We start from the raw sequence: 25,136 nt of genomic DNA on the forward strand, positions 1-25,136 counted from the left end.
AAGACCACGATTGAACCAGGGGCTGAACCTGTTTTTAATTATAATTTTCTTTATGGGGGTGTGTGTGTTAACAATACCACTGAAAATATTAAAAAAGAATGTCCAAACATCTTCGATAGAGGGTATCAAGCTGATTCTATACCATATACAGAGGCCAGTACATAAAGGAAGGCTTGCTCATTAACGTTTTTTAGCAAGCATCTACGACAAATCAGGACAGGTAATTTCACTGAGCAGCCATTACGAACACAGGCTGCAAAACAGTGACCACTAAGATCATTACAGAAAACACCAGACTGATACCTATTAGGATTATTTGTGAGGATAACATTGAGGAGAGTAGCCTTTTCTGGGTGTTTGGAGTCATACCTTGTGGGACTGGTAATAATCTGAGAAAGATTTAGGGAGTCCCATTGCTTTAAGACTTGGTCAGGTGGTTTAAGCATGTTCCAGTTTAGGTCACCTAGCAGAACAAATTCAGACTTAGTGTAAGGGGCCAGGAGAGAGCTTAGGGAAGGTAGGAAGTTTCAACATGGCACGGACAGTGGCAAAATGTTGGCACATGAAAATGTTTTCAATATGTAAAATGACTTTTAATCCTTCTGTCTACATATTTGAAGACATGGCATATGGGGTTGTAGTGAGATACCCAATGGGCTGGACAATTCATTCTCATCACTCATCTTGAAAAAAACGTATACCAAAAACTTGGAAATCAAACCGCCATCGTTAACACAATGAAAAAATCTGATGTATTATTTAAATATTTAAATAGCATAGGTAACAGAGAAAAACAAATGGATACAATTTAAGGCCAAGTGGAAAACAATATAGCAGGCACTAGGGATGGTAGCATGCAGGCACTAGGGATGGGGGTGTGAGCATGCAGGTCTGGGCAGATGAGATGTAGTCATTGTTTGTGTGCATCTGTGCGCCTGTAAATTGTTGTTCGTATGTACAAGTTCGTATATGGATTGGGGGGGGAATTATTAGAATATGGCAAATTCTATCCATGCAGGCTTTCACAGGCTACCTGAAATTTGAAACAGTTAGGTGGGAGGGCATACAGGCTGTTGCCAATGTATTAATGCACAATTTGCCTAAATGGGTAATGGAAACACTTAATTTGCTTCGGATGTTTTATCTGCTCCACCATGCATCTGTCTAGTAAGGTTGAACGCCTTCTCTCCTACTCAGCCCCTTGACAAAAGCTTCTCCTAAGTGGGTGAGACACCTAGTCCTGTTGCACTGCTGCTTGGATCCCACTGGGCGATCTGCTCCCCGTCTGCCATGACTCGCTGTCTGGTACAGGTACCCCTGCCACACTACCCCCTCTCTCCCAAGCTTTCGCTCTCATCTAGCACACAGGTGCACAGGCGCACACAGGCACACAGAGGCTGCGGAGGGGAAGGTGGCTCATAATTACGGCTGGAATGGAGCGAATGGAATGGCATCAACCACATGGAAACTATGTGTTTGATGTATTTGACACCATTCTACTCATTCCGCTCCTGGCATTACCACGAGCCTGTCCTCCCCAATTAAGGTGCAACCAACCTCCCGTGACACACACACAGGCTAATTAACTTGTGAATCTTATGTGAGCTTTACTCAGAAATGCTTTAAGTAATTAGTATAGGCCTACTATTTATTTATTTTATCTCAGACTTGTATAGCCTACTGGACTCTTAGAGAGCTACTCGCTCAAGTTATTTTGTTGGGGAGAGTGACTTTTTGAACTTACAATGGCTAGCCCCATTTTTTCTTGTGCTTTGTGGTATTTGTTCCATGACTCCTGCGAACTTTGTTGACTATAAACTTGCTTGTTTAACAGACCGTGGGACAGACAATGTTTGTTCCCACACTCGCGACTCTGACTCTCTATTGGTTACAAAGATTCTTGGCCTCCCATCCTAATCTAACCGTCTCTCGCCGGCTTTGCTGTACAATATGATCTTGTTGCCATCTGATGCACGTTTAAATGTCATAACAAATTAACACTGCAGAGCTCTCCCTGTCCTCTGCCATGCCCTGATTGTATTACTGCTGATGATATCTGGAAATGTGCCTGTACACCCTGGCCCGTCTACTGCTGCTAGCCCCAATTCTGACTTGTGCTCTGATGATTTCTGCTTCACTGATTTCTGCTCTCATAAAAGCGTTTTCTGCTCTCATAAAAGGGTTTTCTGCACGTTAACACTAGAAGCGTATTACCTCAAATGTATCAATTGAAAGTGTGGGTTCACAGCTCTTATCCAGCCAGATGTGTTGGTCATTACTGAGCCATGGTTAAGAAAGAGTATTCTCAACACTGATGTTAACCTTTCTAGTTATTACCTTTTTCGGCAAGACATATCTTCCAAAGGTAGTGGAATGACAATCTTTACCAAGGAACACGTTCAGTGCTCGGTTGTCTCCACAATTTGATTTGCTGGTTTTAAGCATTAAGCAAATAGCTCTTTGTTGACGGTTGCTGGGTGTTATCATCCACCATCAACACCGGCCTGTACCCTACCTGCCCTAAGCTCTCTCCTGGCCCCACTAAGTCTGAATTTGTGCTGCTAGGTGACAATAAATGGGAAATGCATAAACCACCTTCCTTCATGGCCTGGCCTGAATTGGTATAGAATCCGCTTGATCCCCTATGTCGAAGATGCTTGAATCCGCCTGATCCCCTCAGTCGAAGATTCTTGGACCTCCTTTTTTTTACATTTTCAGTGGTATTGTTAACAAGCACGCACCACTAACCCCAAGTTCTGGAAATTGGTGGAACACCTGGATAATAAACCCTCCTCCTCACAGCTGCCAATGTCCCTTAATGTTGGTGTGGTTGTTACTGACAAGGAGCATATGGCTGAGCTCTTTGTTGGATGCCTCTTTGCCAATCCAACACTTCCTCATCTCCCAGCCCTTCTAATCTGACTAGTCCTGATGCTTCTCCCTCTTTTTCCCCTGCCCCCCTACACAGCTTCTCCCTGCAGGCGGTCACTGATTTTGTGGTTCTAAAGGAGCTCCTTAAAGTTAACCCCCAAAAAACATCTGGCTCAGATGATTTAGATCCTTTCTTCTTTAAGGTTGCTGCCCCTATCATCACCAAGCTTGTCTCTCCTCTTTGGGAAGGTTCCCAGTGCTTGGAAGGCAGCCATGGTGCATCCTTTATTTAAAGGGGGAGATTAAGCTCATCCTAACTGTTATATTTTGCCCTGTTTATCATAAATGTTGGAAAAACTTGTCAATAATCAACTGACTGGCTTTCTTGATGTCTATAGTATTCTCTCTGGTATGCAATCTGGTTTCCGCTCAGGTTATGGATGTGTCACTGCAACCTTAAAGGTCCTCAATGATGTCACCACTGCCCTTGAATCTAAGCAATGTTGTGCTGCTATTATATATCCCTGGGTCGCTCCTCTTCTCAGTTGAGCTAGACTGGAACGAGCTGCAAAAATAACACTAAAACTGGACAGTTTTAAAAACACTAAAACTGGCCATCTCTACATTCAAAGACTCAATCATGGACACGCTTGCTGACAGTGGCTGCTTCGCCTGATTATTGTTGTCGCTACCTTTTTGCCCTTCGTGCTGTCTGTGCCTAACAATGTTTGTACCATGTGGTGCTGCTGCCTCTCTATATAGTGTTGTGGGTTCTCTATATGGTGTTGTTGTGTCTCTCTTTATGTAGTGTTGTGGTGTGGTGTCTCTCTTTATGTAGTGTTGTGGTGTTTCTCTTTATGTAGTGTTGTGGTGTCTCTCTTTATGTAGTGTTGTCTCTTTATGTAGTGTAGTGTTGTGGTGTCTCTCTTTATGTAGTGTTGTGGTGTCTCTCTTTATGTAGTGTTGTGGTGTCTCTCTTATCATGTGTGTTTTGTCCTACATTTTTATTTTTAATCCCAGCCCCCAGCCCCCGTCCCCACACGAGGCCTTTTGCCTCTTGGTAGACCGTCATTGTAAATAACAATGTGTTATTAATTGACATTGTTGTGTGTGACATCATTACATCCAGCTGTATTTATCGATAGAAGATTGTTAAATGAAAATGCACCGTAGCAGGCAACTGTCTAATTTATTTTCTATGCAAACTTTCTAAATGTAGACCAACAAAAAAAAATCACTGGACCAGTTAATGGAAACATAGCATAGCATAACATAGCTAATAGTGCCAAGATATTATTCACCTAAGTTGTATACAGTTGTCATGATTGTCAAAATGAGGCCTAGGGCATGAGTATTTAATCCTGAGATACTGTAACAGACAGACAGTAATATAGGGGGAGAAATAAACCGGTCTATTGCTTTAACTTGACATTATTGGTGGGTGCAGCACAATTACACTTGACTGTAATAATTTTAGTAGCACAGTCACAGACGACAGCTCGAAAATGATGGAGGATGAATTAGCTACAGTAACCAGTCTCTACTACTGACTAGGACTGGGCGATATGGTCAAAATATCATATTATGCTATTTTTCACATTTTTTATGGTATTTGACAGTATTTTATGTTGTTGATTAATAAAAGTTCTAAATTTGCTTTATGAGTAGCGTGTGACTAGTGTGGCAACACATATATTCTAAATAATTTTAATGGGTCTTTCTCCATTCGGATTGTTTTATACTGTTCAATTCAACTTCAACCTAAAATAATTTCCTGCATTAACATCAATTTCTGCACTCATCTGTGGTCATTTCCACACATCCACAATATGGGCAAAAATACTAGGCCTTATTTTTAACCAAATGTTGCAATTGCGATTTAGATCAAAACACTTGGGTGAACTTTTAGAATCATGGAAATAGAATGTTTATTATAATTCTATAGTTAGTGGGCACTTTGAATATAGTGTTGTTTGGCATGACAACGAATGAAAATGCCATGGAGAAGTTATTGTGACAGGGTAGGAACCAAAGTCATGTTAAGTGTTTCCTAGGGGACCCTATAATATTTGACTACATTAAATCTTTATTCATATAGCCAACATATTCATGCTTCGCCAATTCCTCTTTGATTTAGAAGATACTGTTGCACAAACAACATGCTGATTTAAGTCTCCGCCAGTACTGGTATCAAGCTGTATAATCTAGCGACGTTTGCTCTGACTCAGTACTTTTATTAGCTAGCTAGCCAGCTAACTAGCGATTAGCATTAGTGGCTAAGACGATTTAGCTTAACTTGCTAAGAAAATACAAACTACCTGTTTGCAGATGTAAGAAACACAAACTAATAGTGTAATTATAGAACACTTGTGGATTTATATTAAGATCAAAGTGGAAACAACATCGTTGTCATCAGCATTGTTGCATGTGCTGCATTGACCATGCAGACTGAAGGAAAGTGTCTTGTGGTCAAGCAACAACAAATGCGCTCCTTGAGTGACAGGGGGTGGAACTAAGTCAATGTGAAAAGCAGCATGGAGAGAGAGCGGGGAGAGGGATGACTCAAGTAGCGGAGTAAACTATAAAAATTTACGTTACACACGGCGTATCACATTTAACAAACCAAACATTAAAATACCATTATAGAAGGTAAAGTAAAAACCCAAACCGGTCCGTGCATTAATACCGGTATATGGTAAAATATGGTATACCGCCCAGCCCAACTACTGACCAGTGAGAAACAACCAAAGTGGGTCAAAGACAGAATGAATTAGGTTTACATTCACAGTGGAAACACAATACACAAATTGCGGAGGAGAATGGCTCCCATTTTGCCTTGAGGAGAAAAGGGAGGTTTCACGCATGACACACTCACCAACGCAGAGGATGTTGAAGCAAAAGCCGTGGTTGACAGACTTGTTGACCAGCTGGTCGGGCATGCTGTCAAAGCCGACATGGCCGGCGAGAGGGACGGCGCGAGCACCTTCTCCCTAAAGACAAGAGAACGATTTTGAGATTAGGAACACTGAGTAAAGATGTGTAATTAATCATTAACCACCAGGTATAATCACAGATACATATGAAACGGGGTGGTACGGATTAGGCTATCGTAATTTAGGTTAACATAAGGCTGATCATAATAACATTATTATTTCACCTCAGTTTACACATTTCATGTAGAACATGACTACACAGCAATATGACATGTCAAACATTCCCTCCCACAACTACTGGTGGTGTAAATTCTAAGGCCCAAACTGTTGAAGTGTTAACCACAGCTACAATCTATGGTTTAAGCTACAATTTAGCTATTTTTGCCAGACTAGTTTCACACATTCCATTGTATTCTAGCAAGATAACACATGTCAGCTCAATTCTCAGGTTTAGAAACTCCCTCTGCAACTGGACTTCCTGACGGGCTGCCCCCAAGTTGTAAGAGTAGGCAAAAACAGGTCTGCCACGCTGATCCTTAATACTGGGGCCCCTCAGGGGTGTGTGCTTAGTACCCTCCTGTACTCCCTGTTCACCCACGACCGCATGGCCAAACACGACTCCAACACCATCATTAAGTTTGCTGACGACACAACAGTGGTAGGCTTGATCACCGACAACGATGATCAAGGAGGAGGTCAGAGGGTAGTGCGTACGGCCCAGTACATCACTGGAGCCAAACTTCCTGCCATCCAGTACCTATATAATAGGTGGTGTCAGAGGAAAGCCCATAAAATTGTCAGAGACTCCAGTCACCCAAGTTAAAGACTGTTTTCTCTGCTACCGTACTGCAAGCGGTAACGGAGCGCCAAGTCAAGGGCCAAAAGGCTCCTCAAAAACTTCCACCCCCAAGCCATAAAACTGCTGAACAATTAATAAAATCGCCACTGGACTATTTACATTGACCCCCCTGCCCCCTCCCTTTTGTACACTACTGCTACTCATTGTTTATTATCAATATATAGTCACTTCACCCTTACCTACACGTACAAATTACTTCAACTAACCTGTACCCCCGCACACTCACTCGGTACCGGTACACCCTGTATATAGCCTTGTTATTCTTATTGTGTTACTTTTTAATTATAATTTTTTACTTTAGTCTATTTGGTAAATATTTTCTTAACTCTTCTTGAACTGCACTGTTGGTTAAGGGCTTGTAAGTATGCATTTCACGGTAAGGTCTACACTTGTTGTATTCAGCGCATGTGACAAATAAAGTTTGATTTGATCTGTGCTCTAGTTGTAATACACTTCCTGTTTCCTGTATGCTGACATATTGGCATAAAGCACAGCCTACTGTTGAAACCACAATGTCCATATATGGAAAGTAAAGCATCACATTTTGAGAGGTACTGTAGAACAAGGGCATTGTTATGTGAGAGTAATATATGTATTATAACAGATGACCCAACTTGATACAGGAGGACATGGATCCTACGAATCCAATAGGAAATGTTGTAGGCCTGACCCCAAATCCATAAGTGCCTAATATGGATAGGTGTGTGTGTGTGTGTGTGTGTGTGTGTGTGTGTGTGTGTGTGTGTGTGTGTGTGTGTGTGTGTGTGTGTGTGTGTGTGTGTGTCTGTGTGTGTGTCTGTGTGTGTGTCTGTGAGAGAGAGAGAGTAGAAAGCTAGCATCATCAGACATCCTGTTTCTAGAACTCCACAGGGTGGTGGTGTCGCAGGAAAACAAGGAATTTAGATGACATGGAACTGACATGTGTGCCATCAATAGTGAATCAACTGAAACACAGCAACGCCACCACTAAAATGCCTAAATGTAACAACATTTGCTTTTAAAATATATTGTGGCTTTGAGGCAGACTGCAAAATCCGCTCAGCTAAAAGGGGAGGTTGAAAATAGTTACACAAACTTGGGTAAACAGTTGTCAATTATTTGGATAGTTCGAATTGGGTTTAAAAAGCTGAAAGGCTATTGGTTAAACAGACAGTATTTCTTGGTTAAACAGACAGTATTTCTTGACTCAACACACTCCTTAGCTGGCCTACATGTGCAGCATAACCAAACCCAAGGCCTACTTGGGGTCAAAGACACATCTCCCTTGCACAATGACATAACGCTTGTTGTTGACTTCCATTTATTGAGACATTTGGGTTGAATGAATTGCACAAAAAAGCGTTGATGTTGGTGAACATAACCGGAAAGCCTGTTTAGTTTAGCCTACCAATCCTTCACCCAGTGATTTTTCAAGCTGACACATTCTGAAATTAAGTAAATCCCTTTTGATGAATCCAAATTATTAGCCTCGTTATTATTTAGTTATATATCAATAATATGAATAATCCCCAAGCGGTTAACCTATATGATTCGTTATGCACACCAGACAACGCCCAGCAAAGTAACGGGACTGAGGACCAGAAACAATGTGATAGTCTACTAACATAATCGAACTCACGAGGGACGGCGGATATGCATGCAAATTGCAATGTCCAGAAATAAATACAGTCATAATATCCAATCAATAATACCATATCAATGTGATGTATAAATAGTTTTAACTGCGAAATTGAGAAAGGATGAGGATACTGGACCGCAACGATAACCAAGTAAGGGAACGCACGCGGGCAATAGCCTAAATCAAACAATCGAATGTTCGCGATCATTTTTATTTTGATAAACCATGCGGTTTCGTAATGAGCGATATTTATCTAAATACATTGTATCAATGCGATACTAACGTTGTAATAAAGAGGTCATTTGATAGGAGCTAACTTGTAAAAACAGTACAACAACCATGAGGAGAGGGGCTTTCCACCGACATGTATCTATGCTGTTTGAGTTCAATTCAACAATTACTCAAATGTATTAATTTTAGCAAGTTACATCGGTGCCCTAGCCAAAAGAGCAGGAAAAGCATCCTTAATTATAGTACTCACCGCTTGCCTAGCTATTTCAGTGGCCGCCATGGTTATTTTTTGGGGATGAAGACCCTATGCAGGAAGCTGCATACACCAGAGTTGGCTTCATACACGAGAGAATGTACCACTTGTCCGCAGATATTTATATCAACAACAAAAAATATCCAAAATGGTCAGAGCATTAATTAAAATATCAACTTTTGAAAACGGGTGGTAGCATATCATTATACACTATGTTAAGCTGATAATATAACGTTTGCATAACCAACAAATTACATTCATAACATACACCTTAATTATATGGTATACCCCTATTTTCTTTGGAACCTTCTGAGTAGGCTGGACCGGCTGGACCAATAAGATGCCATGAAATGCTCATCTTTTTGCTGAAATTGTCAAATATGTTGCCATTTTCATCAAAGCCAATAGCCTTTCCATTAAATTATAAGCTTTATAATAGGAAGATTACGATTTATCAAGGGAGAAACAAAGAAAAGAGATTGGGAATTTTATATCAGTGAAAATATTTTACATAAGTGATAACGTCAAGCTGTTTTTAAAGTGAACAATTGATTTATGATATTACAGAGCAAGTTTATTATCAGAACTAAAAAACACATTCAACACACTGTCTGCAGTAGAGGTGAATGACAGCAGTAGAGGTGAATGACAATCACTAGAGTCATGGAAATTGTTACAATGCAAGTTTGGTAGTTAACTGTTAACCTTGCTATTCGGGGTCGTTGGGACGTTCCAACTCTGACTTTACCCGTTTGACGTGGTGAAGGTACGGTTAAGTGAGGGTTAAGGTTATTAGGTTATGGATGTCCCAAGGGTCCCGTATAGCTCTAACCGTGCGACTGGCTCCCGTGCGCATGTAAACCAATGCAATGGGATGAAAAGGAAGTCGCGAAGACGTTTCTGCTTATACAAATCAAAACAAACGGACAAGCCCATGATACCGGACACGAATACGATCAAATGCACTCATATGACCACTAGCCACCAAACGGCAAATCCTTGACACGGTATAATTTAGCACATTATAAGCAAGGTAACTGGCGCTTAAGTTTTGCATGACAAAAGTATGCATGACTGCAGCTAACTAGCTCCAGCCAACGTTAGCATGCCACCAACTAAGAGTGTCTCACGATGCAATTTAGCTAAGGTTACATCGTGGAGTTGAGAAACTGCTAGCCACCAACCAAACCAAAGGTTTTCTGAACATACTTGGACCCTGTCTGCACAAATGTTACTCTCGGGGTTTGTTTTCTGGGTTGTCACAAACCTCAAGCGTATTTTGATACCCCGATAGTTGATAATAAATAGCCTAGGTAATTGTCTGAGATAGCTAGGTAACAATATTTTACTAATTAGCTACTACTTTACCCAAACAGGAAATGGCTTCAATAATCTTCGCAGAGAGAAAATGCCACCCTCCATACACCTGTGCTAAAGACGCGCCAGCGGTTGATATCTGCTCCAGGTAGTCTGCCCTACCTACACACAATTGTCAATTATTGACCTGTTTGTCTACCTTACTAGAACTCTCTGTGATGCTTCATAACCTACATTGGTTGAGTTAATTCCAATGAGAACTCGCATGCACTACCATACGAGACAGTAAAACATGAAATCAGTGCTCCCTAATGGTTGATATCAATGGTACATGCTTTACTCAGCATATTTACCACTTAAAATCTATGGTTGCAGAAAACCTCTTGAAGACTCTGCTGACAGGAAAAAAGTAGCATGTTCCTTTACAGTCTGGTCGCACGGCTTTGGTGGTAGTGAACAAGATCACCTCAACTCCAACTGTAAATGGACAAAAGAACAAACTCCTTGAGACTCAGGTCAGAAACTCACAATTTCACAAATCATGTTAGCCAGGTGATGTGCCTATATCTGTGTAGTGATCATAATGTTCTCATTATGAGTCATCTTGCGCTGGCAGGATTGGTATATCTTCCACAAATGCCATGTTTGCCTGAAGAGGACTTTGAAGTGCTCGAGACATACACACGTTTGTCTCCATTGAAGAACCTGCGACGCTCCGGTTCGCTTCAGGATTTGGGGTTAAATTCCATTGTGAGATTGTCAGTTTGTCATATTTCAATTACTCTCTTCTTTTTTTTACTCAGAGAATTGCACTAAGGAATTGGATGCCTTCCTTCAAACTATCAATGAGCTGATCATTGACCTGCCCCCAGAGATGGATGTATGAGTCTATGGCTTTGTACAGTTGAAAACGTATTAATCTGTATAATTGTTTTTTTTATGAATAAAGTTTTAGTCTGAATAGTTTTCTAGTGAGTTAATTGTATTTTTGTCACGTTGGCTGCCAGAAATCTAGGACACTTGCAATATGATCATGCTGAAATGATCCCTTGGTTGTCTCACAAGTCAGTATTGCCTATACCTTTTCAAGGCTAATCCTTTAGGATATGTGTGAACTGTTCTGTCAGTGATTCCTTGCCTGGTTCAAGACCTGTCTGTGCTGCTGTCTTGTCAACTCCTATGGCAATTGTAAGGCCCCAATGGCCTTAGGAGTTGGCATGACTGCAGAAACAGATCTGGGACCAGGAGACCTGATTCCAGAGACTGAGCATGAAAATACAAGCTAGATAATGTAATTGCATGTACTCTCTACCTGCATGTAGGCTACATGGTATAGCCCACACCTAACAGTAACTCCTTATCTCTGTGCATTAATAAGTGATGAATTGGGAGTGAGTCAACATGGTGACTGGCTGTATTTTTTTTCTAAGTTTTACTTCCCTCCCTTTGAGAAGTTCACTAGTGGTCACGTGTGCTTGAGGTTGTAGTGCTGTTGGTTTAGTCATAGGAATTAGAATTGAACTTTGTCTGTTACTGTTGAGGCTAGGGGAGTGAGGAGAGAATAGGAAGTGAAAATTATTTTACATTTTTTTGGAGGGTGAACTTCAACTTTAAGATAGTTCCAGAGAGCCTATCGGTGTAGAAGGGTGGTTGCTGTTGACAAAATAGGTTTACGCTTGAATAACTGGTTAAAGAGAAAGTTAAAATGACGCGCGCTAAGAGGATATACGTAAATGCTTCTTGGCACACAAAGTAGAGTGATTACAGGTGAGCGGAACTGTTGTTTATGACCTATCCAATATAAATAAAAGCAGCATTTTTTTCTTTGTTTACATGTGAGTCTACAAGAGAGGTCACTAAACTGTCTGTTAATCACGATGTAGCCAATGTCTACAAGCCTGTGTAATTGGGCAACTGAAAACAGGAAAGGAGAGATCTAATTTGTTTTTTAAACGAGCAATGAAGGATTATTTTAATAAAACATGTTTAAGTTTCACAAAAATGTAGGCATATATGCTATAACTTTATTGGGGAGAAGTACGTCTACACTACCATGTTCTTATTTTCAAAGACCGAATAGAATTAAACGTTTTAGCTAATAACATGTATTTTTTACTAAATAATAAAATACAAAATGTGTATGACGAGTTTGTGCTACAAAATGAGTGGCCTATAGGCTAATAAACATTTTGTTGTTTTTTCAGAGACAAGTATTGAAGGTCCAATGTGCAATGGAGACAAGCATTTCCTTGTTTAATGCTATCCAAAATACTTACCTAAATTGAGGAAACGAGAAAAAGTAACTAAGTCAGGCAACATGTATAACGGCACCAGCATCAGAGAGCCGACAGACAACTCGGTGACACATTTCCAACCCCTGCAAGACGGAGGCGCATTAGAGTCTGGATCTGAACCGAATAATAATGGGCAAGACTCCCATGTCAAGCAATCTGGACAGGCCAACGTCTTGGACCGCTTGTCTAGATCTGGATTGCGGGCTTTCCCTGCCAGTGTCACTACTGCTTCGGCACGCAGATCAAGGCTGCAGAGACAGCCAGAGGTGTGTGACACCAACAGTAGCTCATCCGAGAGAGGCTCGCTCACACCCGCCATGCGTAAAATATACTTGAAGGACTTATTATTGAACAACTCGTCCAGTGGATTTGCGAGTGTTCTATCTTCAAAAGGTTCCGGTGCGTCTTCAAGGGAGATTGGTGAGGAGGAGGTGGAAGGTTGGGCTCTGTGCCCCATGGAGCATGCATGGATGTTGTCTGTTGTGGATGGAAACTATGAAACCATCATGGACTTTCTTTCCGAAGATTCCAGTCTACTTACCAGGAAAGATTTTGTCAGTGGGTTTACAGTGCTACACTGGTTAGCCAAAAGTGGCCAGGATGAGACACTAATACAATTGCTAAGGCATGCTGAAAAGGAGGGGATTCCAGTCAACGTGAATTTGAAGGGCAGTGGGGGGCTCACCCCACTCCACGTAGCAGCTATGCACAGTCGATACATGGTAATTAAAATTCTAGTCGGTGCGTTCGGTGCCAATATCGATGCCATGGATTACAATGGAAGGAAAGCGTGGCAATATCTGAAGGGCAACGCCCCTGAGGAGATGAAGGAGCTTCTTGGCACTTGGGATGATGAGCACCGTAGCGTGGGTCAGCGGAACACTAACAACAGTGCCACACTAGTACCCAAGTCAGAATTAAGTGATGAGGAGAAACACGATCCAGTCTACTTTGATCGGACTCGAAGGAATGACAGCTGGCGCGGCTCATTTAAAAAGTTGTTCGCTCCATTCATGTCATTTGTGAACAAAAATTAAAGGTCAGACGGTCACATGTTTCCCCACGCGAAATCAAGCGTTTTCATCATGACTCATTGAGTGAGCATTGTTTGTAAATACTTTTACGCACCCCTAGGATGGGCGAAAAACTGATTATGGGCTGCAGTGGAGCAGTTTTACTTTCATCTTCAGAATGTTCTGTATTCAACAATTGACATTAAATACACTGTTATATTTGCCGCCATTCACGCGTGTGCTCTTGGTTTCTACACCGAAAAAGTTGTTTATCAACACTAATTTTGACACTTCCTGCAAATTATGGAAGCATAGGTATAGCAATTGCTACAGAACTAGAGACATGTTATATTCTCAAATACAGCCAATCATTCTAAAAATGAACTTGTAAAGTAACAATTCTGCTTAGGGTGTTATGGTCGATTATACAAAGAACACTAGTCTTCGCTTCAATTACACTGGTTTCTTTGGATTGAACATTTAATAACATTTTGACTTGCGCCCATGTAAACCCATTCCTAATTAAACTAGATTGGACTTTCAATAGTAATGTGTTTAAGTCAGAATCACTGATCAATGCATTAGCCTCACTTAAGTGTAGTGCATTTGTAGGTTTTTAGTGGACAAAAAGGCATTTCGCCAGCAGAAAGGTCACAATTCTCCCCCTGGTGGTTAAGAGTAGAATAACCTGACCATTCCATATTTTACATTTTGGTTTGAGCAAACAATTCTGAAGTGACAGGGTCACTAGCCAGTCATTTAGTCAACTTATCATATGCCCTGTGACCCTACAGTGTAATGCCTTTCTATTATCAAATGTAGATCTTTGCACTAATGTCCACTCTATCAAAGTAGGTAACACCAATGAAACATGGGTGGCAAATATTGGGTGACATTAACTGGAAGCTTTCTACATTTTCATTCAAGCATTTCCAGAGTAAAGGATGTATTGCAGTTTCCCCAAACTCAGTCCTGGGGACCCTCAAGGGGTGCACAATTTGTTTTTTTGCCCTAACTACACAGCAGATTTAAGTAGTCAACTAATCATGAAGCTTTGAACCATTAGTGTAGTGTTATGGGCAAAAAACTAAATGTGCACCCCTTGGGGTCTGCAGGACAGTTTGAGAAACACTGATTTATTGAGTTTTGAAAACACTCACATGGCACAACCAAATCTAATTTATCACAAATCTTTTATTGTCAAACACGAGCATAACCAGAGTATCTGTACAAAAAGACTGCTGTTCCAGATAGTATGGCTTCCTCTCCAGATCAGGGCCCAGCAGGTGGAAGATGCTGGAGATCTGAAGACCTGTGCATTTACAAGCCCAACTTGGTCCTCCTCCAGTGTCTCCTCTTGGAGTTATACCTGGAACATTGAAACCAGGAATGATTTGGACTGATAATAGAACTACCAATCAGTCTCCATGGTGGCATTAGTTAAAACATTTTTTTTTTTAAGTTTCTCGGTATTATGACAGTTTGTACTTAAGCTTGTTTCTACACAATAACTTGGCAGACATCCAAGGAGTCATTTCCATATGCCCAAAAGCAAAGGAAATGAGGTTGAGGTACTGCCAATAGATTTCATCCACAATGGGGATGTCAGCCCCAATATGGTTGAAAGACAAACTTACTATTGGATAAACAAGAACCACATTACTTCAGTAGACAGCTATGATACTTATCTCCATTGCTCTACTAAAAGAGAACAGTCACAGGTGACGTGAACTCCAAAGTGAAAGGTACATTTAATCATTAACTATAATTTTACTAAATACGTTAACTTATTTTTAACTGCATTGTTGGTACAGGGCTTGTAAGTAAGCATTTCACTGTAAGATCTACACCTTTTGTATTCAGCACGTGACAAATACAATTTGATATTGATTTGATTACTCTCAGCAGGATTAATGACACCACTCCCACTGAATGGAAGCACTGCAATTGCAGACCTGCTTTAGATCGTCATATCTTGCATTCAGCACCAGTTACACCGTACAGAGGGAGGCTAGGCAGATAACACACATACCTGATCTTGTTGCCAGTCTTCATTCTGATCCACTGTGGAATTGGCCTGTTCTGCTTCTGCTTCTTGGCGAGAAAGCGTTTGATCCTGAAAGTCTTGTGGGACGACTGAAATGAAGAGATGAGCCATGTTAACTAGCTAAACCTACATTTATTTAATCACGTGCCAGGCGTAACTGACGTGTTTTTCTAGGTAACCCTACTAGCTAGCGTTTCGCACTTGTTACCGGTTGACGAGTAAGTAGAAACGTTACAATTTTGACATTTATGAAAATTAGGTTAGTGTGACAACTTATTGCTGGCAGGTCTGCTTACATAACTTATGTCCATTTTTCAGTAAACACCGGCTTGGTTCACACGATTCTAAAATGTAATTTTCTAAGGACTTAATACTACTATCGGAGACAATATAAAGTATTTCGGTGTGGCCGTAAAAAACACTATGCGAATGATATGAACAAGTACGGATTTCACTTAATTGGACAAGGATGTTATAAGATTTCAACTTACCATTTCGTGCACAGTCCTTACACCACAATGGCGGAGGCCGAAGAGAAAGAAGGAGGGGAAGCGGTGGCGATGTATGCAATCTGAACCAATCAGGGTGGAGAAAATTCTTGCGCTGCGCGCCCACAGCGCCATCATGTGGATCCCTTCCGCATTGCATCAACATGATATCTGTACCACTTGTAAAAAGTACGAGTTATGGTTTTTCTCTCATGAAACTATTTACAGTACATACCAATTTGGAGTAATGAATAAATCCCATACACAATTTAGATCAAAACATTATTTATTTCGGTCATTTTTCACTGTGTTTAGCAAGGCTACATCAATTATGAAAGAAACAGAAAATGTTTATTCCAATTCGAATTTTGTTAACCATACAGTAGCATTGTTTATGTATGAAGATGCATATATGTATGACGGGGAAGGCCACAGGTTAAGGTTAATAGTCACCCATTGGGGGTTCCATGTAGTCTCAAATCAAGGCATTGCTCAGTTTAATATGTACAATGAAATGGCTATTTCATTCTCCCGAATCGGTGAAATAATATAACTTAATATTGTATTATTGTTTTGTTACCTGTACAGACTATTTCTGTTGCTTATTTGAAAAACTAGATATCAGTCTTGTATACGTGTTTGATTGTTTGTCCCCATGACACTGTAGACGCGGATGCCTATTTCACTAACTCAATATCCCCAGAATGAATCTAACGTAACATAAATTAATAACAGATTTGAAGAGTTTTTGCCGAGGATGTTTCAGTTGCGCGATTTTACATCTACGGTGTTTGGTGCAGTATTTCTCAAGTAAAAAAAACAAAATCCACAAGGTGTTGTCTTACGCAAACGAAGTCGGCGCTGCTGGGCAGGTGTCTCATTGTCTATGCTATTGGATAAAGCGCAATTACTGCAGCTGTTCACCCCATGTTAGTGGGCAAATGGTCATCGTCAAACAAAAACCCAAACCTTAATTTACCCGTTATAGACGAGACTGACTTTATGACCAAATGTATCCAATTTACACGTTGTCCATTTTGACACTAGAATAACTGCTTGACTCATATCGATGCCACGTAGGCCATCTTCAAAGGGATTCGTTGCTTTTTAAAGGCAGTCGCTCCTTAAATGTACAGAGTATAAACCTAAAATATGCCTAAAAGTTAACAAAATAGATTTTAATAGATGCAACAGGATATCTTTAAATCAGTAATCTCCTATACTGTTCCGAAAGTAGAGAATGTTGTATTATATGTGATAAAAAGAGAATACACAACCAATCAGGGTGAAAGCCTATTCAATATAGGAACCGTGCTTTGCAACTGTGTAGCACAGACTGTGTACCAATACTGTAGTAAGGTCACTTAAAATTCATGTGGTCCTAGAAAGCTTTGGCTTTGTCTCGTTGTGCCCTTTAATCAAACTCTCGCAAACATTAAAAGGAAGTGCTAACTTTCCCTTGATTTTCTTCAGAAACAAAACTAAGAGGGGCACATTCAGGCACTGAGGGGGGCACCATGGTCACATCCCTGCCTCTGGTTGTGAGTGGGAGGACGGGATGTGGCTCTGCAGGAGCCTCTCTGGCACCAGTTTGCTTGGCTCAGAGCAAATCTCTCTCCCTCTCCTCACTCGTTTTATCATTTTTTATTTGTGGTCATTTTTTTAATCATTCATCTCCCTTCTCTTGGGATCTCTTGCTCTCACTCTCCGACTTTCTCTCCCCAGCATGAGATTCTGCTCCTCCACCACCTCGAGCTCCTCGGTTCCTAGCACCTGGCTGGTAAAGCTGAATGGCAGGCCGATCCTGATGCACAAGGGAATAAAATAACTATGGTTAAGAGACAAAAAACATTGACAAAAGTATTCAGGAATGTGATCAGATCAACATTAGGTAATCAGAAGAAAATGGTATAAAAATAATAAAAAGTATTCCGATTACCCAAAGTCAAAACATCAAGTCAGAATTATTGATTGATACAGAAAAAAATGTATATTTGACTACATTCCAACAAAGACTGAAGTTACTACCTTGTTTCTTAAACGATCTCTTTTAGCTTTCTCCTCCCTCAGTGTTTCTTCTGACTTTTTAGGCTTATCGGTATGGCTTGAAGTATGGCTTACAGAGTCTCCTGCATTCTCGCCCTTTCTCTTTTCCCAGACACGATCTCCTTTCTCCTTTTTCCCTTCGTCCTCTCGCTTTCTGTATGAGTTCTCTCCGTCGTGCCGTTCCCTCCTCCTTCGTCGATCCTCATCCTGTCGTCTGATGCGCTCCTTCTCTTTCTGCCGCCGTTCCCTCTCCCTGTCTCGTTCTCGGTCCCTGTATCTTTCTACGTCTCTCTCTCTGAAGTCTTTGTGTCCATCTCTATGTCCCTCTTTGTGACCATCTTCATCAGCTCTGTGAAAGACAAACACATTAACATGAATACAATATTAGCCTTAAGGATCGGACCCTTTTTTTCAAATTTTCGCCTAAAATGAAGTAGCCAAATCTAACTGCCTGTAGCTTAGGACCTGAAGCAAGGATATGCATATTCTTGATTCCATTTGAAAGGAAACACTGAAGTTTGTGGAAATGTGAAATTAATGTAGGAGAATAACACATTAGATCTGGTAAAAGATAATTCAAATTAAAAAACATGCGTTTTTTTGTACCATCATCTTTCAAATGCAAGAGAAAGGCCATAATGTATTATTTTGGCCACTAGATGGCAGCAGTGTATGTGAAAAGTTTTAGACTGATCCAATGAACCATTGCATATCTGTTCAATGTTTTATCATGACTGCCAAAATGTGTCTAAAAGGTTTATTACTACATTTAAGTTCATAATTGTGCACTCTTCTCAAACAATAGCATGGTATTCATTCACTGTAATAGCTACTGTAAATTGGACAGTGCCGTTAGCTTAAATTCTTGTTAATCTTTCTGCCCATATCAGATATGTCTATGCCCTGGGATTTTTTTTGTTACCTACAACCTCATCCTAATCACATTAGCTCAACCGTCGCGCAGGGAGACACACACACACACACACACACACACACACACACACACACACACACACACACACACACACACCCACACCTATCCTGTAGAGATTTTAAAGACCTGTAACAGCTAAAAAAACATTTTTTTAAATGCAGGGACAACTTACTTCCGTGATCCCCTATCCTCCCTGGTTTCATGGTTTTGGCGCTTCTTCATATCAGAACCCCCAGGAGCTCTGTCGTCTTTCATCTTGTCCTTCTCAGGTTTCTTTGACTTCTCTTTAGGCTTTTCCACATCCACGTCATCTCCCCGGTCTGGTTTTCTCAGGAGCTGAACAGAGACAAACGCATTACCAACATGAAAAAAGCAGTTTGTGTATTTCTGCTACAATCGATTCGGGATCCCCTGTATCATCACGCAGTTGAGTAGTTTGAAAGGATTCCTCCTTTCCATACCTTGATTTTTGGCTCCTCCTTTGCCTGGTCTTTATCTTTCTCTGCAGATTTGTCTCCTTTCTTAAACTTCTCTGCTTCTTTGCGCTTCCTCCTGTCCTCCTCCCTCCACTTCCGACGTTCCTCGTCCCGCTGGCGCTTCCGTTCCAGCTCTCGTCTTCTCCTCTCCTCTTTCTTTTCCTCACGGATTCTCTGACCACCAGCAGTCAACACCACATGAATAATCTGTCCAGCCTCATATACCATGCAAGAGAAGCACAGCTAAAATACATAGATTCCAAACTGGCTATACATACCTGTTTGTTCTTCAAGAAGTCCAAAAGGGGAGTCGTTTTCTTAGCTAAAGGCGGAGAAAATAAGCAAAATTATCTATTACTGAAATACCCCTTTGGCAGACTACTTGATCTCACATTAACACGCATCTAGCGTGTTTCAACTGGCTTGGATTTCAACCAAATGGAACCAGAAAATGTTTACCGCCATGTTTACATACCTACTAGCTCCTTTGTTTTCGCCTCTATTTCCTCCAGTAGAGTCTCAGGAGTGGATGTAAACTTTTCATCATCACCATTATAAATCTCCAGGAATTTCTTGTAGTCAGCATCTAAAGAACAAAGTGTCTCAGTGGGACATTACAGCTAGAGGATCTACACTGAACAAAAATATTCAAATGCAACAATTTCAAAGATTTTAATTGAGTTACAGTTCATATTAGGAAATCAGTGAATTGAAATAAATCCATTAGGCCCTAATCTATGAATTTCACATGACTGGGAATACTGATATGCATCTGTTGGTCACAGATACCTTTTTAAAAAATGGTAGGGGCGTGGATCAGAAAACCAGTCAGTGTCTGGTGTGACCACCATTTGCCTCATGCAGCATGACATCTCCTTTGCATAGAGTTGATCAGGCTGGTTGTGGCCTGTGAAATGTTGTACCACTCGTCAATGGCTGTGCAAAGTTGCTAGATTTTGGCGGGAACTGGAACACGCTGTCATACACATCGATCCAGAGCATCCCAAACATTCTCAATGGGTGACATTTCTGGTGCGTGTGCAGGTCATTGGAAGAATGGACATTTTCAGCTTCCGGGAATTGAGGACAGATCCTTGCGACATGGGGCCACGCATTATCATGCTGACAATGGGCATCAGGATCTCATCACGGTATGCCTGTGCATTCAAATTGCCATCGATAAAATGCAATTGTGTTCATTGTTCGTAGTTTATGCCTGCCCATACCATAACCCCACAGGGCACTTTATAAACAACGTTGACATCAGTAAAAACGCTCACACACGCGACGCCATTTGCCCAGTACAGTTGAAACCGGGATTCACCTGTGAAGAGCACACTTCTCAAACGTGCCATTGAAGGTGAGCATTTGCCCACTGCGGTTGGTTACGATGCCGAACTGCAGTCAGGTAAAGACCCTGGTGAGGATGACGAGCACACAGATGAGCTTCCCTGAGACAGTTTGACAACTTGTGCAAACAGTTTCATCATCTGTCCGGGTGGCTGGTCTCAGACGATCTCGCAGATGAAGAAGCCGGATGTGAAGGTCATGGGCTGGCGTGGTTAGCTTCTTGATATGCTACACATCAGGTGGATGGATTATCTTGGCAAAGGAGAAATGCTCAGTAATGGGGATGTAAACAAATGTGTGCACAAAACTTGAGCGAAATACGTTTTGTGCACGTACGGAACATTTCTTTTATTTCAGCCCATAAAAACATGGGAACAAAACTTTACATGTTAAGTTTATAATTTTGTTCGGTGCATTTGGAAAGTATTCAGAACCTTTACTCAGTACTTTGTTGAAGAACCTTTGGCAGCGATTACAGCCTCAAGTCTTCTTGGGTATGACACTACAAGCTTCGCACACCTGTATTTGGGGAGTTGCTCCCATTCTTCTCTGCAGATCCTCTCAAGCTCTGTCAGGTTGAATGGGGAGCGTCGCTGCACAGCTATTTTCAGGTCTCTCCAGAGATGTTAAAAATCGGGTTCAAGTCCAGGTTCTGGCTAGGTCACTCAAGGACATGTCCTGAAGCCACTCCTGCATTGTCTTCGCTGTGTTGGAAGGTGAACCTTCGCCCCAGTCTGAGATCCTGAGCGCTCTGGAGCAGGTTTTCATCAAGGATCTCTCTGTACTTTGCTCCGTTCATCTTTCCCTCAATCCTGACTAGTCTTCCAGTCCCTGCCGCTGAAAAACATCCCCACAGCATGATGCAGCCACCACCATGCTTCACCGTAGGGATGGTGCCAGCTTTCCTCCGGACATGACGCTTGGCATTCAGGCCAGAGTACAATCTTGGTTTCATCAGACCAGAGAATCTTGTTTCTCACGGTCTGAGAGTCCTTTAGGTACCTTTTGGCAAACTCAAAGCGGGCTGTCATGTGCCTTTTACTGAGGACTGGCTTCCGTCTGGCCACTCCACCATAAAGGCCTGATTGGTGGAGTGCTGCCGAGATGGAAGAACCTTCCAGAAGGACAACCATCTCCACAGAGGAACTCTAGAGCTCTGAGTAACCATTGGGTTTTTGGTCACCTCCCTGACCAAGGCCCTTCTCCCACGATTACTCAGTTTGGCTGGGCGGCCAGCTCTAGGAAGAAAGAGCCTTGATGGTTCCAAATTTCTTCAATTTAAGAATAATGGAGGCCACTGTGTTCTTGGGGACCTTCAATGTTGTAGGAATTTTTGTACCGTTCCCCAGATCTGTGCCTCGACACAATCTTGTCTCTGAGCTCTACAGACAAATCCTTCAACCTCATGGCTTTGTTTTTGCTCTGACATGCACTTCCAACTGTGGGACATTATGTAGACAGGTGTGTGCCTTTCCAAGTCATGTCCAATCAGTTGAATTTACCACAGGTGGACTCCAATCAAGTTATAGAAACATCTCAAGGATGATCAATGGAAACAGGATACACCTGAGCTCAAGTCTCATAGCAAAGGGTCTGAATACTTATGTAAATAAGGTATTTGCAAACATAACTAAAAACCTGTTTTCGCTTTGTCATTATGGGGTATTGTGTGTAGTTGATTATATACATTTTTTATTTTAATACATTTTAGAATAAGGCTGTAACACAAAACGTGCAAAAGGTCAAGGGGTCTGTATCCAAATGCATTGTACATGGTGTGCAATTGCAACCAACCATATAATGACTAATGTAACATTTTCACCTTCATCGATTGTTCCACTTTTGGCATCCTTTTTCTTACTCCTTTTTTTGGCAATCTTTTGAAAAGGAGCAAATTCAACAATGGCTGGATACTCCTGCCCTGTTGAAAACAAAGGGGCAACACTAATACACAATTCACTCAGAAGTTGCTGCAATGTAGGCTTATATTGTGTGGTTCTTATTAGATGTCAGTCTTATTTTTTTTTACCCCTTTTTCTCCCCAATTTCGTGTTATCCAATTGGTAGTTAGTCTTGTCCCATCGCTGCAACTCCCGTACGGACTCGGGAGAGGCGAAGGTCGAGAGCCGAAACACAACCCAGCCGAGCTGCACTGCTTCTTGACACAATGCCCGCTTAACCCGGAAGCCAGCCGCACCAATGTGTCGTATGGAAACACTGTGCACCTGGCGACAGTGTCAGCATGCATTGCGCCCGGGCCGCCACAGGAGTCTCTACTGCGCGATGGGACAAGAACCTCCCTGCCAGCCAACCCCTCCCCTAACCCAGACGACGCTGGGCCCCATGGGTCTCCCGGTCGTGGCCGGCTGCGACAGAGCCTGGACTGCAACCAGGATATCTAGTGGCACAGCTAGCACTGCAGTGCCTTAGAACACTGCGCCACTCGGGAGGCCTAAAACGCCAATCTTTTAATGAACTGAAATGAATCACACCTCTATTATCAATGAACACATATCCATCAAACCGGTCTCTGAAAAGGACAATATCTTCCTGATTCTTGAAGTTGATGTATGCTCTGGCGAAGACGTGGGGGTACATGCTGTACAGGAGAAAAGCTAAGTAAGTAACCAGGGTACCAAATATGTGATTCTGACAGACAATGGTAATCAACAGCAGACTATATGCACCTGCTGTCATTGGAGAAAAATTCGAGGTAGTCCACTTCTGGAAGTGGCTGCAATTGATCCTCCAGTTCCTCCTTGGTTATGCTAGGAGGCAGACGTCGGATAATGATCTGTGGAAAAACAAGACACTCAAATGTTAGCCAACTTATCAACTGAATATCCGAGCCTTCAAAGCCAGATGGTTAAAATAGCAGCGTTGGTTTTTAGCTAAGTATTGGTTAAGTTAGCAGGCTCACTAGCTAAATACACATAACAAAAATATAAATGCAACACGTAAAGTGTTGGTATCATGTTTCATGAGCTGAAAAAGATCACAGAAATGGTCCATACGCACAAAAAAAACATTTCCTTATTTCTCTGTTTGCGCACAAATGTATTTACATCCCTTTTAGTGAGCATTTCTGCTTTGCCAAGATAATCCATCAACCTGACAGGTGTAGCATATCAAGAAAGGACTAAACAGCATGATCATTACACAGGTGCACCTCGTACTGGGGACAATAAAAGGCCACTAAAATGTGCAGATGTCACAACACAATGCCACAGATTTCTCAAGTTGAGGGAGCAGGCAATTGGCATGCAGACTGCAGGAATGTCCACCAGAGCTGTTACCAGATGAGAAATTAATATTACATTTACCATAAACTGCCTCTAAAGTTGTTTTAGAGAATTTGGCATTATGTCCAACCAGCCTCACAACCGCAGACCACGTGTATGGCGTTGTGTGGGCAAGCGGTTTCATGTCAACGTTGTTAATAGAGTGCCCCATAATGGCGGTGGGGTTATGGTATGGGCAGGCAGGCATAAACTACGGACAACAAACACAATTGCATTTTATTTAAGGCAATTTTAATGCACAAAAATACCGTTGGGAGATCGAGGCCCATTTAAGGTGTATGTGACCAACAAATACATATGTATACCCAGTCATGTGCAATCCATTAGGGCCTAATGAATTCATTTAATTTGACCGATTTCCTCATATGAACTGTAACTCAGTAAAATCAATGAAATTGTTGCGTTTCTATTTTTCTTCAGTATAACTTAAACATCTCTTCAATATGCGACATTCAAAAGCTAGCTAACGTTAACCAAGTTCAATTACAAAGGTTAATCACCTCTAGCTAGCTAGTAGAGTCAGCTCTACTAGCTAGCTTGCCAGCAATACAGGAGTAGCTAGCCTAGTGAAATCCATGTAGCTAGCTAACATTAGCTATTTTGCCTTAGCTAGCTAGGTGGCTAATGTTGTTAGCTGGCGTACCTTCGTCATTGCTTCTTTCTTCTCCGGCTTTGGCTTCTCCGTTTTTTCAGTATCTTCGCATTTTATCTCCATAATTTTCTCAATCGGACGAGTGTTTTCCTTGTCCTCTTTCATCGTTATACCATAAACCTGTTGCAATCTACAGTCCTGTATCAACTTTTTTTACTTGCTTGTTTGCTAACGATTGTTGATTGGCTTTTGGGAGACCAAAGATTATGGATATACTGACAAGATACATCTCTCTACGCCCTAACAATGGGAGCCGTTGTCCACAAAGCGGCACGGCGGGCTATCTAGCTCCCGCCTATCCTTTCTTTGGATTGGTGGATACATCTCATTATTGTAATCATGCTTTAATATTCGACGAGGGTTGTTGACGTCAACTGCCTGTATTCAATTGAGATGCGATGCTACTAACCTCGTAACATGAATATGCATAGCTATTTCGAGACATCTCCGAT

At 41.5% G+C, this 25,136-nt stretch overlaps 4 protein-coding genes, 1 long non-coding RNA gene and 1 other non-coding gene across 14 annotated transcripts in view; 2 read left to right on the forward strand and 4 right to left on the reverse strand.

The window, feature by feature from the left end:
* The window catches only part of LOC106604445 (septin-6), a 44,336-nt gene extending 33,968 nt beyond the window's left edge, over nt 1–10,368 (reverse strand). For 5 of the 8 annotated variants that reach the window (XR_006769841.2, XR_006769840.2, XR_006769839.2 and 2 more), the window contains exons 1-2: nt 10,134–10,368; nt 5,747–5,861 (exon numbers count right to left, since the gene is read on the reverse strand). Coding sequence is in view for 5 of the 8 variants with exons in the window: in XM_045717997.2 (XP_045573953.1) it covers nt 5,747–5,861; nt 10,134–10,187 (169 nt within the window). In the remaining 3 variants the exon portion in view is untranslated. Of the gene's footprint in view, nt 1–5,746; nt 5,862–8,762; nt 9,028–10,133 lie in introns of those variants that run through there. The other 3 variants (XM_045718000.2, XM_014199061.3, XM_045717999.2) reach the window with 3 other exon arrangements.
* On the forward strand, nt 9,611–11,048 carry LOC106604446 (uncharacterized). The gene is made up of 4 exons (XR_001328673.3): nt 9,611–9,798; nt 10,142–10,230; nt 10,458–10,597; nt 10,886–11,048. It is a non-coding gene; the product is annotated as an uncharacterized LOC106604446 (long non-coding RNA).
* A 514-nt stretch (nt 11,049–11,562) lies between these two features.
* On the forward strand, nt 11,563–13,618 carry sowahd (sosondowah ankyrin repeat domain family d). Its single transcript, XM_014199059.3, has 2 exons — nt 11,563–11,849; nt 12,287–13,618. The coding sequence occupies exon 2, from the start codon at nt 12,400–12,402 to the stop codon at nt 13,411–13,413; it is 1,014 nt and encodes a 337-aa protein (XP_014054534.2). The 5' UTR covers nt 11,563–11,849; nt 12,287–12,399; the 3' UTR covers nt 13,414–13,618.
* Nucleotides 13,619–14,563: 945 nt separating this feature from the next.
* rpl39 (ribosomal protein L39) lies at nt 14,564–16,074 on the reverse strand. Of its 2 annotated transcripts, XM_014199025.2 has the most exons (3): nt 15,928–16,074; nt 15,422–15,525; nt 14,564–14,758 (listed from the first exon to the last, which is right to left on the reverse strand). In XM_014199025.2, exons 1-3 carry the CDS (start codon nt 16,060–16,062, stop codon nt 14,710–14,712), a joined length of 288 nt encoding a protein of 95 aa, XP_014054500.1. In that variant the 5' UTR covers nt 16,063–16,074; the 3' UTR covers nt 14,564–14,709.
* LOC123743260 (small nucleolar RNA SNORA69) lies at nt 15,223–15,351 on the reverse strand. Its single transcript, XR_006770068.1, has one exon. It is a non-coding gene; the product is annotated as a small nucleolar RNA SNORA69 (small nucleolar RNA).
* A 118-nt stretch (nt 16,075–16,192) lies between the features above and the next one.
* On the reverse strand, nt 16,193–24,950 carry upf3b (UPF3B regulator of nonsense mediated mRNA decay). The gene is made up of 10 exons (XM_014199058.3): nt 24,676–24,950; nt 23,418–23,524; nt 23,223–23,329; nt 22,553–22,651; nt 19,856–19,966; nt 19,659–19,702; nt 19,366–19,554; nt 19,077–19,240; nt 17,953–18,319; nt 16,193–17,728 (listed from the first exon to the last, which is right to left on the reverse strand). Exons 1-10 carry the CDS (start codon nt 24,787–24,789, stop codon nt 17,591–17,593), a joined length of 1,440 nt encoding a protein of 479 aa, XP_014054533.1. The 5' UTR covers nt 24,790–24,950; the 3' UTR covers nt 16,193–17,590.
* Nucleotides 24,951–25,136: the final 186 nt, after the last annotated feature.

The sequence above is a fragment of the Salmo salar genome, chromosome 05 (genome assembly GCF_965601325.2).
Source record: "Salmo salar chromosome 05, fSalSal1, whole genome shotgun sequence".
NCBI classification, from domain to species: Eukaryota; Metazoa; Chordata; class Actinopteri; order Salmoniformes; family Salmonidae; genus Salmo; species Salmo salar.

Bases quoted from the DNA above. Each gene is read 5' to 3' on its own strand.
- sowahd (XM_014199059.3), top strand. From the start codon at position 12,400: ATGTATAACGGCACCAGCATCAGAGAGCCGACAGACAACTCGGTGACA.
- rpl39 (XM_014199025.2), bottom strand. From the start codon at position 16,062: ATGATGGCGCTGTGGGCGCGCAGCGCAAGAATTTTCTCCACCCTGATT. The intron at 15,526-15,927 runs GTAAGTTGAAAT...TCTTCATTTCAG, and splicing joins TAAGGACTGTGCACGAAATG to TCGTCCCACAAGACTTTCAG. The intron at 14,759-15,421 runs GTATGTGTGTTA...TCAATGTTCCAG, and splicing joins AAGACTGGCAACAAGATCAG to GTATAACTCCAAGAGGAGAC.
- upf3b (XM_014199058.3), bottom strand. From the start codon at position 24,789: ATGAAAGAGGACAAGGAAAACACTCGTCCGATTGAGAAAATTATGGAG. The intron at 23,330-23,417 runs GTGCATATAGTC...TCTCCTGTACAG, and splicing joins TTTTTCTCCAATGACAGCAG to CATGTACCCCCACGTCTTCG. The intron at 19,555-19,658 runs GTATGTATAGCC...GCTGGTGGTCAG, and splicing joins ACTTCTTGAAGAACAAACAG to AGAATCCGTGAGGAAAAGAA.